We start from the raw sequence: 14,315 nt of genomic DNA on the forward strand, positions 1-14,315 counted from the left end.
CCAAAATAATATGTAATCTATTTTAAATTGATAGTTTTCATGCTAAGTCTTGAAAATCTGTGTGTATTTTACATATCATGTCTATTTATAGTACATCTATTCAAATGAGTAATATTTCAAGTGGTCAGTAAGCCACATATGGCTAGTGGCTATTGCAGTGGGTAGTGCAGGTCTAGAAGTTAGGGTAGGAAATAAACCTCTCCAGGCCTCAGTTTCCTGTAAGGTATCTTTACAGCTTTGATTTCATGTTATTTTCATTTTTTATTATTATAATACAAATAAAATCTAATTGGTTTAGCAGTTTTTCTTTCCATGTTCATAAGTCAGTCAAACTTGGAAAAAAAATATGTATTAAGCCAAAGATTTTTTTTTTTTTCGAAAGTAGCTCTGTTTTTTAGAGTTGGGGCAGGAGTGAGATCAAGTTAACCTTGCTCAAGGACATTGCTAGTAGGAGGTGGAGTTGGGTGTAGTACCAGGATTGTGATAGTGAAATCCCATAGTCCTCTTTAGGAAGCTCAAAATCTAATCACAAGGTTGGAAAAAAGTTCAAGCTCTGGCATTGCAAAAGTGAAAACAAGACTATAAGGTTAAAGAGAGAACATTTGATGAAAATACAGGTCATTTTATTTCCTTAGATGAGGTCTGTAGTAAGAGAAATTTAAGTCTTGCTTTAGGTGTGGATTTTCAAAAAATTTCTTATGGCAAAAATTTATCACTGTTTTTCCTTTTCTGATAATGAGCAATATGGAAGTTTAAATGATCTGTTTTTTAGTTAGCTTACTGTAATTGCCTCTGCTAAGAAAATCATAATGAGGCTCAGTGCTTGTAGCTCAGCGGCTAGGGCACCGACCATATACTTCTGAGCTGGTGGGTTTGAATCCGGCCTGGCCTGCCAAACAACAATGACAACTACAACCAAAAAACAGGCCAGACATTGTGGCGGGCACCTGTAGTCCCAGCTACTTGGGAGGCTGAGGCAAGAGAATCGTTTAAGCCCAAGAGTTTGAGGTTGCTGTGAGCTGCGACGCCATGGCACTCTACCGGGGGCGACATAATGAGACTCTCCAAAATAAATAAATAATGAGTTTTAAAATTGGATGTAAAGATGTCTAATTTGAACAGAACTGAAAATATTTTGTCAATAAAATATAGTGGGTCTTGGTGAAAAGTTGAACAGTACTTTCAGAATAAACCTTTAAGGAAGCAAGTTTTAAACAGAATAAAAGAGAGGCAACATAACTTACCACCCAAAGTTAATAAAGTAACTTAGGAAAGTATAAAGTACTCAAGTCCCCAGTAGGCACTTGATACATATAGATCAATATATACCTTCTATACTTCAGTATGTTAATAGATAACTCAAAGATGTTTAACTCAAAAGTGAAATAACTTTAATAAGTACCTCAAAACATTTTTAAAAAGTGCTAACTTTCCAATGACTTTTGCACTTAGTATTTTAAGTGGTTTAATCACAAATGGAAAAGTGTGAGTATATTTGTGATGTTAAACAGTAATACCTAATGGGGAGGATCTGCAAAATGTTCACTTTTCACTACCAATGTGAACTGGTACAAGGATTAAACAAATTTATCGGTATGTACCAAGAATGTTAATATTCTTGCCCTTTGACCCAGTAACTTAAGTTGATCCTAAAGAAATAATTAGAAATGGGCTGCATAGATTTGTGGTCATAGCATCAGTGCAGTTAAGTGATTAGCAATAATGGAATAAAGGAAGCTCCTGTGCAGTGGCTGAAACTTGTAATGTCTGAACTTTGTGAGGCTAAGGGAGGAGGATGGCTTCAGGCTAGGTTTTTGAGAACTGCTTGGCCGATTTAGCAAGACTTCTGTCTTTACAAAAAATTAGAAAATTAGCTGAGCAGGTTGTGCACCCCTGTAGTCCCAGCTACTTTAGAGGGCTAGATGGGAGCATCGCCAAGCCCAGGAGTTTGAGGCTGCAGATAGCTGTGGTTCACGCCGCTGCACTCCAGCCGGGGCGACAGCGTGACCCTGTACCTAAAAGTGGAATAAAGGATGGTGCATTCTGATAAAGGAAGATAGGAATCATTAAAGATGATATGTGATTTCAGGACAGCTTGGGCAAAGGTCCATGAAACCGCGTACACCGTTTGAAGCTAGTTTGTGCCCCCACTTTAGAGTGTAAGCGCGTATGGAGACAGACTTGGCCGCGTAAGCACAGCTCTGGAGTTAAGACCATGTAGAATCCGGGCTTCGTTAGCTGCATGATGCTGATTAAGTTATGTCTTGGCAAACTAGGCATAAAACGGTTGTAACTGGAGTACTGGTGAACGTGTGAAGGTTAAATCAAAGTGCTACCGCGCCGCCTACAACTTTAGCTATTACAACGTCTTCCTGCATCTCTCTGAGTGGCAGAGAATATAGAAATTAAAATTTGTGGCTCAATGGTTAGGGCGCCGGCCACATGTTCCGGGGCTGCTGGGTTCGAATGCGACCTGGGCCCAGTATACAAAAAAAAATAAAATAGCCGGGCGTTGTGGCGGGCGTCTGTAGTCTCAGCTACTTGGGAGGCTGAAGCAAGAGAATCGCTTGAACCCAAGAGTCTGATGCGTTGCTGTGATGCCACACCAAATAAAATATATAAACAATAAAATTTAGAAATGTGAAGAATTAGTAAAAGGGAAGCCCAAGAAATCTTACAAGAGAGACTTAAACCAAGCTGCCTCATCCAAACCCCTGCACTTGGTCAGGCTTCGGGGAGCCGTGACCAGACCTCCGCCTCGCAGGATCGAACTCAACGGACCGAGGGCTCCGCGGCTGCGTCCGCGGCCTCTACCTGCCCCAGAAAAACCAGGGCCCCGCGCGCGTCCTCCCCTCGCTCGCGCGTCCACTGAGAGGCCGGGCCCGCCCCCTAGAGAGCGCGCGGAGAGGGTGGTGCAGGCCGCCCGCCGCCTTCCGCCCTCAGCAGGCTCCGCGTATTCCGGGGCTCCGGCTGCGCTCGAGCACCGCCTTATCCTTGTCCTCCGCGATGCAGGCGGCTGCCGGGCACCGAGGCTGTCCGAGTTCCGGCCGCGCCGTGGACTGCGAGCCGCTCTCGCCGGGGGCGGGGCTGGGGGCGGCAGCGGACTTCCTTCCGGCCGGGGCTGGGCTGCGCACGCGCGGTGGGGCCCACGGGCGCGCCGACAGGAGGTCGGTGGGGTCGCCTCGAGCGCTCGCCGCCCGCACAGAGATGCTTCCCCGCGCGCGGGCGGTGGGCGAGAGGCTGAGGCAGCGACTGCGGCTGGACGCAGGGCGCGAGCTCTGCCGCCAGTACCCGCTGTTCTGCTTCCTGCTGCTTGGCCTCAGCGCCGCCTCCCTGCTTCTCCACAGGTGAGGCCGCCAGGCGGGGCGGCGGCGTTTCCGAAGCTGTGTGGAGGTCCCTTCCGGGCTGCAGGGACGGGAGTTTGGGGTTGGTGCGGTCTCGGCGGGGCGGGGAGCGAGCCCGCAGAGGAAGGGGGACTTCGGCGGCAAGAGGACCTTATGGGAAGGATGCCTGGGGGAGGTCAGGGAGCCTCTAGGCTACGGGAAGGGCTCCCTGGAGGGGAGAAACCTGGGGATACTGGGGTTCTCAGTGTGGAGGAGCCTGAGGTGGGGGCCAAGGGGCTTCATGGGGGACGGCGCCCCCGGGAGGAAGCGGGCGCCGGGTGCAGCGGTCGGTGGGAGGGGAAGTGTCGCTTTCCCGAGGCTCCGTCTCAGAAAAGGCCCGCGCCGATTCTTACCTTCTTTTCACCACTTCTCAGAAAGGGTTCTTGGCGGATGTTTTCCGAAACAGTGAAGTCCGAGCGACGGGCTCAGTGCGAGGCCGCGCGGGCAGTCCAGTCAGCTGACGGGGGGTGGGGGGGAAGTTGGGTTAAGGTCCGGTCGCAACCGCAATTTTAGGCAAATTCTCCTCACTATAGCACGAGCATGTTTTCTCTTTCCTTCTCCCCTCACCCCCAGTAGGAAAAGCTGGAATATTCTGAAAGGATAAAATTGTTAAATTCTATTGGCATTTGAAATTGGAAGGTTCTGCCTCTGAAAGAAACTTGTAGATTTCTCTCATTTTTGCTACAATAGATGACAGAGATGTGGTAGGTAGTTGAGAACTTTCCTCCGTAATTATTCTCAGGTTTGTCGTCTGCAGGTCGTTCCTTCTGTAGCTTGAGACAGGCGACCGGTCACCCTTTGCCTTATGTAGTTGTCCGTGAAGAGGATGCTGTGATTGGTTCATTTGGGGTTTTATGTTCATTCTTAATCTAGTTTTGAGTGAAGGAGATAGAATCTGTAAGGAGGTGCAGCTCCTCTTCCCATTTGATCTTCGCGCTGGGTAGGAAGAAAGGACATTTTGCAGAAGTAGTTCCACTGAGTCTACAAATTATTAGATCTCTACAGTGCACTTATCTTACTTTCTTGTAATATAATGCAAGGCAATCCCCGTTTTGTCTGTAGTATGGAGCTGTAAAAAATGTAAGTAGAAACTGCAAAGTGATCTTAATCTTCTCATTGTACAATATAGGATATGGAGTATATTTTCTGTACCTAGGTGAATTTCCATCTTCTAAGTTTGGATCAGCTTTCAGTGTTTTATCTAATGTTACGAAATCTCCAAGAATTCCTTTAATGTGAGAATTTTGGCTGTTGTCACTTCCTCTGGGACATCTTTATCCTTTTTGTCACAACCATTTTCCTCACTGATGTTGATAAGTTCCCTTCACTAAGTTTGGCTGCATATCTAGAGTCTGGTAAACAGCAGCTTTGGCATTATCCCCACAGTTACCAATTTCTTCTTAACTCATTTACATTTGATTTGAATTTCATTTCTCGTATTATCACTGTTTATTCCTTTGTTGTACTTTCTTGCTTGTGGGCCTATTTCTTCTTTAAATTATCCTTTTTTGTGAAATGTCATGTGGCTTTTTTTACTGGAGGACAAGGAGGTAACACAAGTTAATGCTTTGCTGTCCATGAACTGAATGACAACAGGTGTTCAGTGAGTGACTGACCAGTCACTGACAGAAGTCATGTGATTGGTCACTGATAGTGATACATGTCTGTTATATACCCTGTTTCCCCGAAAATAACACATCCTCCGAAAATAAGACCTACTTACAGGAAAGATAAGACGTCTCCTGAAAATAAGACCTAGTGCATCTTTGGGAGCACACCTTAAAATAAGACACTGTCTTATTTTCGGGGAAACAGTAGTAATTTGTGGACTGAAGAGTTAACAAAAATGTGTACTTTATGCAGCTATTCATAGTTAATAAAGATACTGTGCTCATTGGAATTTAAACTGTGTTGTGGGAAACTAGTGTTACTTAATGGTGAATGAAAATTTTGCACATCAGAGGACTGCCTGTGTAAAGACACTTTAACATGACCCTTTATGTGTCACTTTATTATTTGACCTCGGCTTGCTTTTTAAGATTAATCTCAAGACTACTTCTTCTTGGAGCTATGATTAGACTTTGTGTTAGAGTGGCACAATGATGATTTAGGGTAGTTGCCAAAATAATAGAAAAGAATAAGTAAAGTTTTAGCAAGTAAAGAAAGGTTTATTAACTATTAATGGTTTGTACAACAACCCAGGCCCTGCCCTAGTGACTGCAGGCTCTGTGGAAGGCACAATTATGAGATTTTATACACAACTTAGAGGATGCCACCTACTTCTTGGAAATCTCTCAGTATCTTTTTTTTTCTTTTTTTTTTTTTTATTGTTGGGGATTCATTGAGGGTACAATAAGCCAGGTTACACTGATTGCAATTGTTAGGTAAAGTCCCTCTTGCAATCATGTCTTGCCCCCATAAAGTGTGACACACACCAAGGCCCCACTCCCCTCCCTCCTTCCCTCTTTCTGTTTCCCCCCCCATAACCATAATTGTCATTAATTGTCCTCATATCAAAATTGAGTACATAGGATTCATGCTTCTCCATTCTTGTGATGCTTTACTAAGAATAATGTCTTCCACGTCCATCCAGCTTAATACGAAGGATGTAAAGTCTCCATTTTTTTTAATGGCTGAATAGTATTCCATGGTATACATATACCACAGCTTGTTAATCCATTCCTGGGTTGGTGGGCATTTAGGCTGTTTCCACATTTTGGCGATTGTAAATTGAGCTGCAATAAACAGTCTAGTACAAGTGTCCTTATGATAAAAGGATTTTTTTCCTTCTGGGTAGATGCCCAGTAATGGGATTGCAGGATCAAATGGGAGGTCTAGCTTGAGTGCTTTGAGGTTTCTCCATACTTCCTTCCAGAAAGGTTGTACTAGTTTGCAGGCCCTCCAGCAGTGTAAAAGTGTTCCCTTCTCTCCACATCCACGCCAGCATCTGCAGTTTTGAGATTTTGTGATGTGGGCCATTCTCACTGGGGTTAGATGATGTCTCAGGGTTGTTTTGATTTGCATTTCTCTAATATATAGAGATGATGAACATTTTTTCATGTGTTTGTTAGCCATTCGACTGTCATCTTTAGAGAAAGTTCTATTCATGTCTCTTGCCCATTGATATATGGGATTGTTGGCTTTTTTCATGTGGATTAATTTGAGTTCTCTATAGATCCTAGTTATCAAGCTTTTGTCTGATTGAAAATATGCAAATATCCTTTCCCATTGTGTAGGTTGTCTCTTTGCTTTGGTTATTGTGTCCTTAGCTGTACAGAAGCTTTTCAGTTTAATGAAGTCCCATTTTTTTATTTTTGTTGTTGTTGCAATTGCCATGGCAGTCTTCTTCATGAAGTCTTTCCCCAGGCCAATATCTTCCAGTGTTTTTCCTATGCTTTCTTGGAGGATTTTTATTGTTTCATGCCTTAAGTTTAAGTCCTTTATCCATCTTGAATCAATTTTTGTGAGTGGGGAAAGGTGTGGGTCCAGTTTCAGTCTTTTACATGTAGACATCCAGTTCTCCCAACACCATTTGTTGAATAGGGAGTCTTTCCCCCAAGGTATGTTCTTGTTTGGTTTATCAAAGATTAGGTGGTTGTAAAATGTTAGTTTTATTTCTTGGTTTTCAATTCAATTCCAAGTGTCTATGTCTCTGTTTTTGTGCCAGTACCATGCTGTCTTGAGCACTATGGCTTTGTAGTACAGTCTAAAATCTGGTACGCTGATGCCCCCAGCTTCATTTTTGTTACAGAGAACTGCCTTAGCTATAGGGGTTTTTTTCCGGTTCCATACAATACGCAGAATCATTTTTTCCAAATCTTGAAAGTACGATGTTGGTATTTTGATAGGAATGGCATTGAATAGGTAGATTGCTTTGGGAAGTATAGACATTTTAACAATGTTGATTCTTCCCATCCATGAGCATGGTATGTTCTTCCATTTGTTAATATCCTCTGCTATTTCCTTACTGAGGATTTCATAGTTTTCTTTATAGAGGTCCTTCACCTCCTTCGTTAGGTATATTCCTAGGTATTTCATTTTCTTTGAGACTATGGTGAAGGGAGTTGTGTCCTTAATCAGCTTCTCATCTTGACTGTTATTGGTGTACACAAAGGCTACTGACTTGTGGACATTGATTTTATATCCTGAAACATTACTGTATTTTTTGATGACTTCTAGGAGTCTTGTGGTTGAGTCTTTGGGGTTCTCTAAGTATAAGATCGTGTCGTCAGCAAAGAGGGAGAGTTTGACCTCCTCTGCTCCCATTTGGATTCCCTTAATATCCTTGTCTTGCCTAATTGTATTGGCTAGAACTTCTAGCACTACGTTGAATAGTAAAGGTGACAGAGGACAACCTTGTCTGGTTCCAGTTCTAAGAGGAAAAGCTTTCAGTTTTACTCCATTCAGTAAAATATTGGCTGTGGGTTTGTCATAGATAGCTTCAATCAGTTTTAGAAATGTGCCACCTATGCCTATACTCTTTAGTGTGTTCTAATTAGCAAAGGATGCTGGATTTTATCAAATGCTTTTTCTGCATCTATTGAGAGGATCATGTGATCTTTATTTTTGCCTCTGTTAATATGGTGGATAACGTTTATAGACTTGCGTATGTTAAACCAGCCTTGCATCCCTCGGATGAAGCCTACTTGATCATGATGAATGACTTTTTTGATGATAAGCTGTAATCTATTGGCTAGGATTTTGTTGAGAATTTTTGCGTCTATGTTCATGAGTGAGATTGGTCTGAAATTCTCCTTTTTATTTGGGTCTTTTCCTGGTTTTGGTATCAGGGTGATGTTTGCTTCATAGAATGTGTTGGGGAAGATTCCTTCTTCCTCAATTTTTTGGAATAATTTCTGCAGTACAGGAATAAGCTCTTCCTTGAAGGTTTGATAGAATTCTGGAGTGAAGCCATCTGGACCAGGGCATTTTTTGGTTGGAAGATTTTTTATTGTTTCTTTGATCTCAGTGCTTGAAATTGGTCTGTTCAGGAGCTCTATTTCTTCCTGGCTGAGTCTAGGGAGAGGGTGTGATTCCAAATATTGATCCATTTCTTTCACATTGTCCAATTTCTGGGCATAGAGTTTCTGGTAGTATTCAGAGATGATCTCTTGTATCTCTGTGGGATCAGTTGTTATTTCCCCTTTATCATTTCTGACTGAGGTTACTAGAGATTTTACTTTTCTATTCCTCGTTAGTCTGGCCAATGGTTTATCTATTTTATTTATTTTTTCAAAAAACCAACTCCTTGTTTCATTAATTTTCTGAATGATTCTTTTGTTTTCAATTTCATTGATCTCTGATTTGATTTTGGATTATTTCTTTTCTTCTACTGAGTTTAGGCTTAGATTGTTCTTTTTTTTCCAAATCCATAAGATCTCTTGTGAGATTGTTGATGTGCTCTCTTTCTGTTTTTCGAATGTAGGCATCTAAAGCGATGAATTTTCCTCTCAAAACTGCTTTTGCAGTATCCCACAGGTTTTGGTAGCTTGTGTCTTCATTGTTGTTATGCTCAAGGAAATTAATGATTTCCTGTTTTATTTCTTCCTGCACCCATCTGTTATTCAACAGAAGATTGTTTAATTTCCATGCCTTTGGGTGGGGTCGAGCATTTTTGTTAGAGTTGAGTTCCACCTTTAGTGCCTTTTGGTCTGAGAAGATACAAGGTACAATTTCAATTCTTTTGATTCTGTTGATATTTGTTTTGTGTCCCAGGATATAATCAATTTTGGAGAATGTTCCATGGGGTGATGAGAAGAATGTATATTCTTTATCTTTGGGATGGAGTGTTCTGTATGCGTCTATCAAGCACAGTTGTGCTAGGGTCTTATTTAAATCTCTTATATCCTTGCTTAATTTCTGTTTAGAGGATCTATTCCAGCTCTGTAAGAGGAGTGTTAAGGTCCCCTGTTATTATGGTATTATCAGATATCATATTGCTCAGACTGAGTAAGGTCTGTTTCAAGAATCTGGTAGCATTTAAATTGGTTGCATAGATATTTAGAATTGAAATGTCTTCTTGTTGTATTTTTCCCTTGACCAATATAAAGTGACCATCTTTGTCTTTTTTGACTTTAGTTGCTTTAAATCCACATGTATCTGAAAATAAGATTGCAACTCCTCTTTTCTTCTGAATTCCATTTGCCTGAAAAATTGTCTTCCAACCCTTGACTCGGAGCTTTAATTTGTCTTTTGAAGCCAGGTGTGTTTCTTGCAGACAGCAAATGGATGGCTTGTGTTTTTTAATCCAGTCAACCAATCTATGTCTCTTCAGTGGGGAATTCAAGCCATTAACATTTATTGAGATAATTGATAAGTGTGGTAGTATTCTATTCGTCTTATTTTGTGAGAGTCCATTGCTTAGTTTTATCTTTTGCAACAGTGTGGAGGTTAGGTTCTGTCCTTTAATTTCTGAGTTCTTACTTTGCTGCTGATCCATTGTGGTGGTCAGTGTGCAGAACAGGTTGAAGTATTTCCTGTAGGGCTGGTCTTGTTGTGGCGAATTTCCTGAATGTTTGTATATCCGTAAATGGTTTGATTTCTCCATCAATTTTGAAGCTTAGCTTAGCAGGGTACAGAATTCTGGGCTGGAAATTGTTCTGTTTAAGTAGATTAAAGGTAGATGACCATTGTCTTCTTGCTTGGAAAGTTTCATTAGAGAAGTCTGCGGTCACTCTGATGGATTTGCCCCTGTAGGTCAACTGGCGCTTACTCCTGGCAGCTTGCAGAATCTTTTCTTTTGTCTTGACTTTGGACAGGTCCATCACAATGTGTCTTGGAGAAGCTCGGTTAGAGTTGAGGCGACCTGGGGTCCGATATCCCTCTGAAAGCAGTGTGTTAGAATCTTCGGTGATATTTGGAAAATTTTCTTTTATAATATTCTCTAGTACGGCTTCCATTCCTCTGGGGCATTCTTCTTCCCCTTCTGGAATTCCTATAACTCATATGTTGGAACGCTTCATAAAGTCCCATAATTCTGACAGTGAACGTTCTGCTTTCTCTCTCTTCTTTTCTGCCTCTTTTACTATCTGAGTTATCTCAAAAACTTTGTCTTCTACCTCTGAAATTCTTTCTTCTGCATGGTCTAACCTGTTGCTGATACTTTCCATTGCATCTTTAAGTTCCCTGATTGACTGTTTCATTTCCTTCAGCTCTGCTATATCCTTTTTGTATTCTTCATGTGGTTCATCTCTTATTTGATTCTGTTTTTGAATTTCCTTTTGGTTAATTTCCACTTTATTAGCAGTTTCCTTCATTGTTTCCATCATTTCTTTCATTGTTTTCAACATGTGTATTCTAAATTCCCTTTCTGTCATTCCTATCATTTCTTTATAGGTGGAATCCTCTGCAGTAGCTACCTCATGGTCCCTTGGCGGGGTTGTTCTGGACTGGTTCTTCATGTTGCCTGGAGTTTTCTGCTGATTCTTCCTCATGAGTGATTTCTTTTATCTGTTTCCTTGCCCTAATTTTCCTTTCACTTCCTCTTGCTCTTTAAGTTCTCGTGCCTGTGGAAGTTGCGGGCGGGTTTAGACGGATTGAACACACGCAACCACTTGCCGGTTTTCCACTGTTTTAGTCCTCCTTTGGGGTCCAGAAGTCTCTCACTGACTCCCTGTATCCTCTCAGGGGTGATGATAGGCAGATCCCACCAGCCAGAGATGCCTGGAGTCCTATCTCCCCAGACTCACGGTGCCCAGATGCAAGGAAGCTGTTACTCGGTTGCCATCTTGCTCCGCCTCCATCTCTCAGTATCTTAATCAACTCTGTTTCCAAAATAGCATAGGTCAGCATGACTGCATCTGAAAATATCAGAAAATCCCTAGGAGGTTAATCAGCCTCTATGTCAAGGCATTCTACTTGCAAGATCCTGACTGGCCCCATTCATGTAGTAGGTCAGGTCAACTTGACCCAGACAAGTCTAAAATGGCCTAACCACATTTGGCATTCCCTTGCTCATGTCTAATTGACTACCTAACAATTAGGCCATGTGTTTCTCTCAAGTTTGAATTCCTCTACCTCTTCTCCAGAGCCCCATTTCTCTATACTATCCTCTTCTGTTTCTTTACTCCTACTTACGCTTTAAGTTTTCTTGTAGACATTACTTTTTCTGAAAAATGCTTTTTTGTCCTTTTAAATTTGTTTTCAGTAGTCAGTCTGTGGTGTTCCCCTATCATGGGTACTTTGTCATAATATAAAACACATAATCATATTAAATCATGCTCATTTACTTACCTGTTAACCTTTACTAGACAGTATTTCCATGCAAGTAAAGAACATAGCAGTGCTATTCCCTATAGTACTCCCAGAGCCTAGCACTATCTAGTGCAAAAATAAGCACTTAGTAAATTTGTTTTGATTGAATGAAAAATTTATGGTGGATGTAAATACTACACTGTGTTTAGAAGGTATTCTGGAAGAATATGGTGAGGCTAGTTAAAAATAACCACATAGTACCAAAACCAGGAAAAGACCCAGCTAAAAAGGAGAATTTCAGACCAATTTCACTAATGAATATAGATGCAAAAATTCTCAACAAAATCTTAGCCAATAGATTACAGCTTATCATCAAAAAAGTCACACATCACAATCAAGTAGGTTTCATCCCAGGGATGCAAGGCTGGTTTAATATACACCAGTCTATAAACGTTATTCACCATATCAGAAGTAGCAAAACCAAAGACTATATGATCCTCTCAATAGATGGAGAAAAAGCATTCGATAAAATCCAGTATCCTTTTCTAATTAGAACACTGAGGAGGATAGGCATAGGTGGCACATTTCTGAAACTGATCGAAGCTATCTATGACAAACCCACAACTAATATTTTACTGAATGGAGTAAAACTGAAAGTTTTTCCTCTTAGAACTGGAACCAGACAAGGTTGTCCTCTGTTACCATTACTATTCAACATAGTCCTGAAAGTTCTAGCCAATACAATTAGACAAGACAAGAAAATAAAGGGCATCCAAATGGGAGCAGAGGAGGTCAAACACTCCCTTTTTTCTTGATGATATGATCTTATACTTAAGAGAACCCTAAAGACTCAACCACAAGACTTTGGAAGTCATCAAAAAATACAATAATGTCTCAGGATATAAAATCAGTGTCCACAAGTCAGTAGTCTTTCTATACGCCAACAACAGCCAAGATGAGAGGTTAATTAAGAACTCAACTCCCTTCACCATAGCCCCAAAGAAAATGAAATACTTAGGAATATACCTAACAAAAGAGGTGAAGAACCTCTATAAAGAAAATTAGGAAACCCTAAGAAAGGAAATAGCAGAGGACATTAACAAATGGAAGAACATACCATGCTCAAGGCTGGGAAGAATCAACATTGTTAAAATGTCTATACTTCCCAGAGCAATTTACCGATTCAGTGCCATCCCTATTAAAATACCAACATCCTACTTTCAAGATTTGGAAAAAATGATTCTGCATTTTGTATAGACCAAGAAAAAACCCTGCATAACTAATGCAGTTCTTAGTAATAAAGACAAAGCCGGGGGTGTCACCATACCAGATTTCAGGCTGTATTACAAGGCCATAGTGGTCAAGACAGCATGGTACTGGCACAAAAATAGACATAGACGTTTGGAATCAAATAGAAAACCAGGAAATGAAACCAACAACTTACAGCCACCTAATCTTTGATAAACCAAACATAAGCGTCCACTGGGGGAAAGACTCCCTATTCAATAAATGGTGCTAGGAGAACTGGATATCCACATGTAAAAGACTGAAACTGGACCCACACCTTTCTCCACTCATTAAAATTGATTCAAGATGGATAAAGGACTTAAATTTAAGGCATGAAACAATAAAAATTCTCAAAGAATAAGAAAAACACTGGAAGATATTGTCCTGGGGAAAGACTTTATGAGGAAGACTGCCATGGCAATTGCAACAACAGCAATAATAAACAAATGGGATTTAATTAAACTGAAAAGCTTCCGTACAGCCAAGGAGACAAATAGACAACCTACCCAAAGGGAAAGGATATTTGCGTATTTTGAATCAGACAAATGCTTAATAAGCAGCATCTATACAGAACTTCAATTAATCCATAAGAAAAAAACCAACAATCCCATACATTAATGGGGGAGAGAGATGAATAGAATCTTCTCTAAAGACAACAGACGAATGGCCAGCAAACAAATGAAAAAAATGTTCATCATCCCTCATTATTAGAGAAATGCAAATATCACCCTGAGATACCATCTAACTCCAGTGAGAATGGCCTAGATCACAAAAATCTCAAAACTGCAAATGCTGGCCTGGATGTGGAGAGAAAGGAACACTTTTACACTGCTAGTAGGACTGCAAATTAATACAACCTTTTTAGAAAGAAGTATGGAGAAACCTCAAAGAACTCAACCCAGACCTCCCATTTGATCCTGCAATCCCATTACTGGGCATCTATCCAGGAAAAAACCTTTTACTATGAAGACACTTTACTAGGCTGTTTATCGTAGCCCAAATTACAGTTGCTAAAATGTGGAAACAACCTAAATGTCCAACCCAGGAATGGATTGGTAAGCTGTGGTATATGTATACCATGGAATATTATTCAGCCATAAAAAATGGAGATTTTGCAGCATTTGTACTAACCTTGATGGAGGTGGAACACATTATTTTTAGTGAAGCATTACAGGAATGGAGAAGTATGAATCCTATGTATTCAATTTTGACATGAGGACAATTAATGACACAGTGGGGTATGGGGGAAGGGGAGACCAGACAGAGAAGGAGGGAGTGGGTGAGGGAAAGGAAGAAAGAACAAAAGACAAGAAAATAGTGACTAATTCTCACATAAATTGGATTTAATTTTGACCAAAGTACATTACTTAAACATTAATTTTTAATTTACCTTGTTAATATGTTGTTTGGGATACTGCATCCTCATTTATAAGTGAAATATGTTTGTAATTT

At 40.8% G+C, this 14,315-nt stretch overlaps 1 protein-coding gene across 6 annotated transcripts in view; it reads left to right on the forward strand.

Annotated features, from left to right (window-relative positions):
* The first annotated feature begins 2,869 nt into the window (after nucleotides 1-2,869).
* The window catches only part of SNX14 (sorting nexin 14), an 84,998-nt gene continuing 73,552 nt past the window's right edge, over nucleotides 2,870-14,315 (forward strand). Inside the window, exon 1 of one of the 6 annotated variants that reach the window (XM_053601653.1) lies at nucleotides 2,870-3,347. In XM_053601653.1, the coding sequence (XP_053457628.1) occupies nucleotides 3,007-3,347 (341 nt within the window). In that variant the 5' untranslated portion in view covers nucleotides 2,870-3,006. The remainder of the gene's footprint in view (nucleotides 3,348-14,315) is intronic. The other 5 variants (XM_053601650.1, XM_053601648.1, XM_053601651.1 and 2 more) reach the window with 5 other exon arrangements.

The sequence above is a fragment of the Nycticebus coucang genome, chromosome 9 (assembly GCF_027406575.1).
Source record: "Nycticebus coucang isolate mNycCou1 chromosome 9, mNycCou1.pri, whole genome shotgun sequence".
In the NCBI taxonomy this organism is placed as follows: Eukaryota; Metazoa; Chordata; class Mammalia; order Primates; family Lorisidae; genus Nycticebus; species Nycticebus coucang.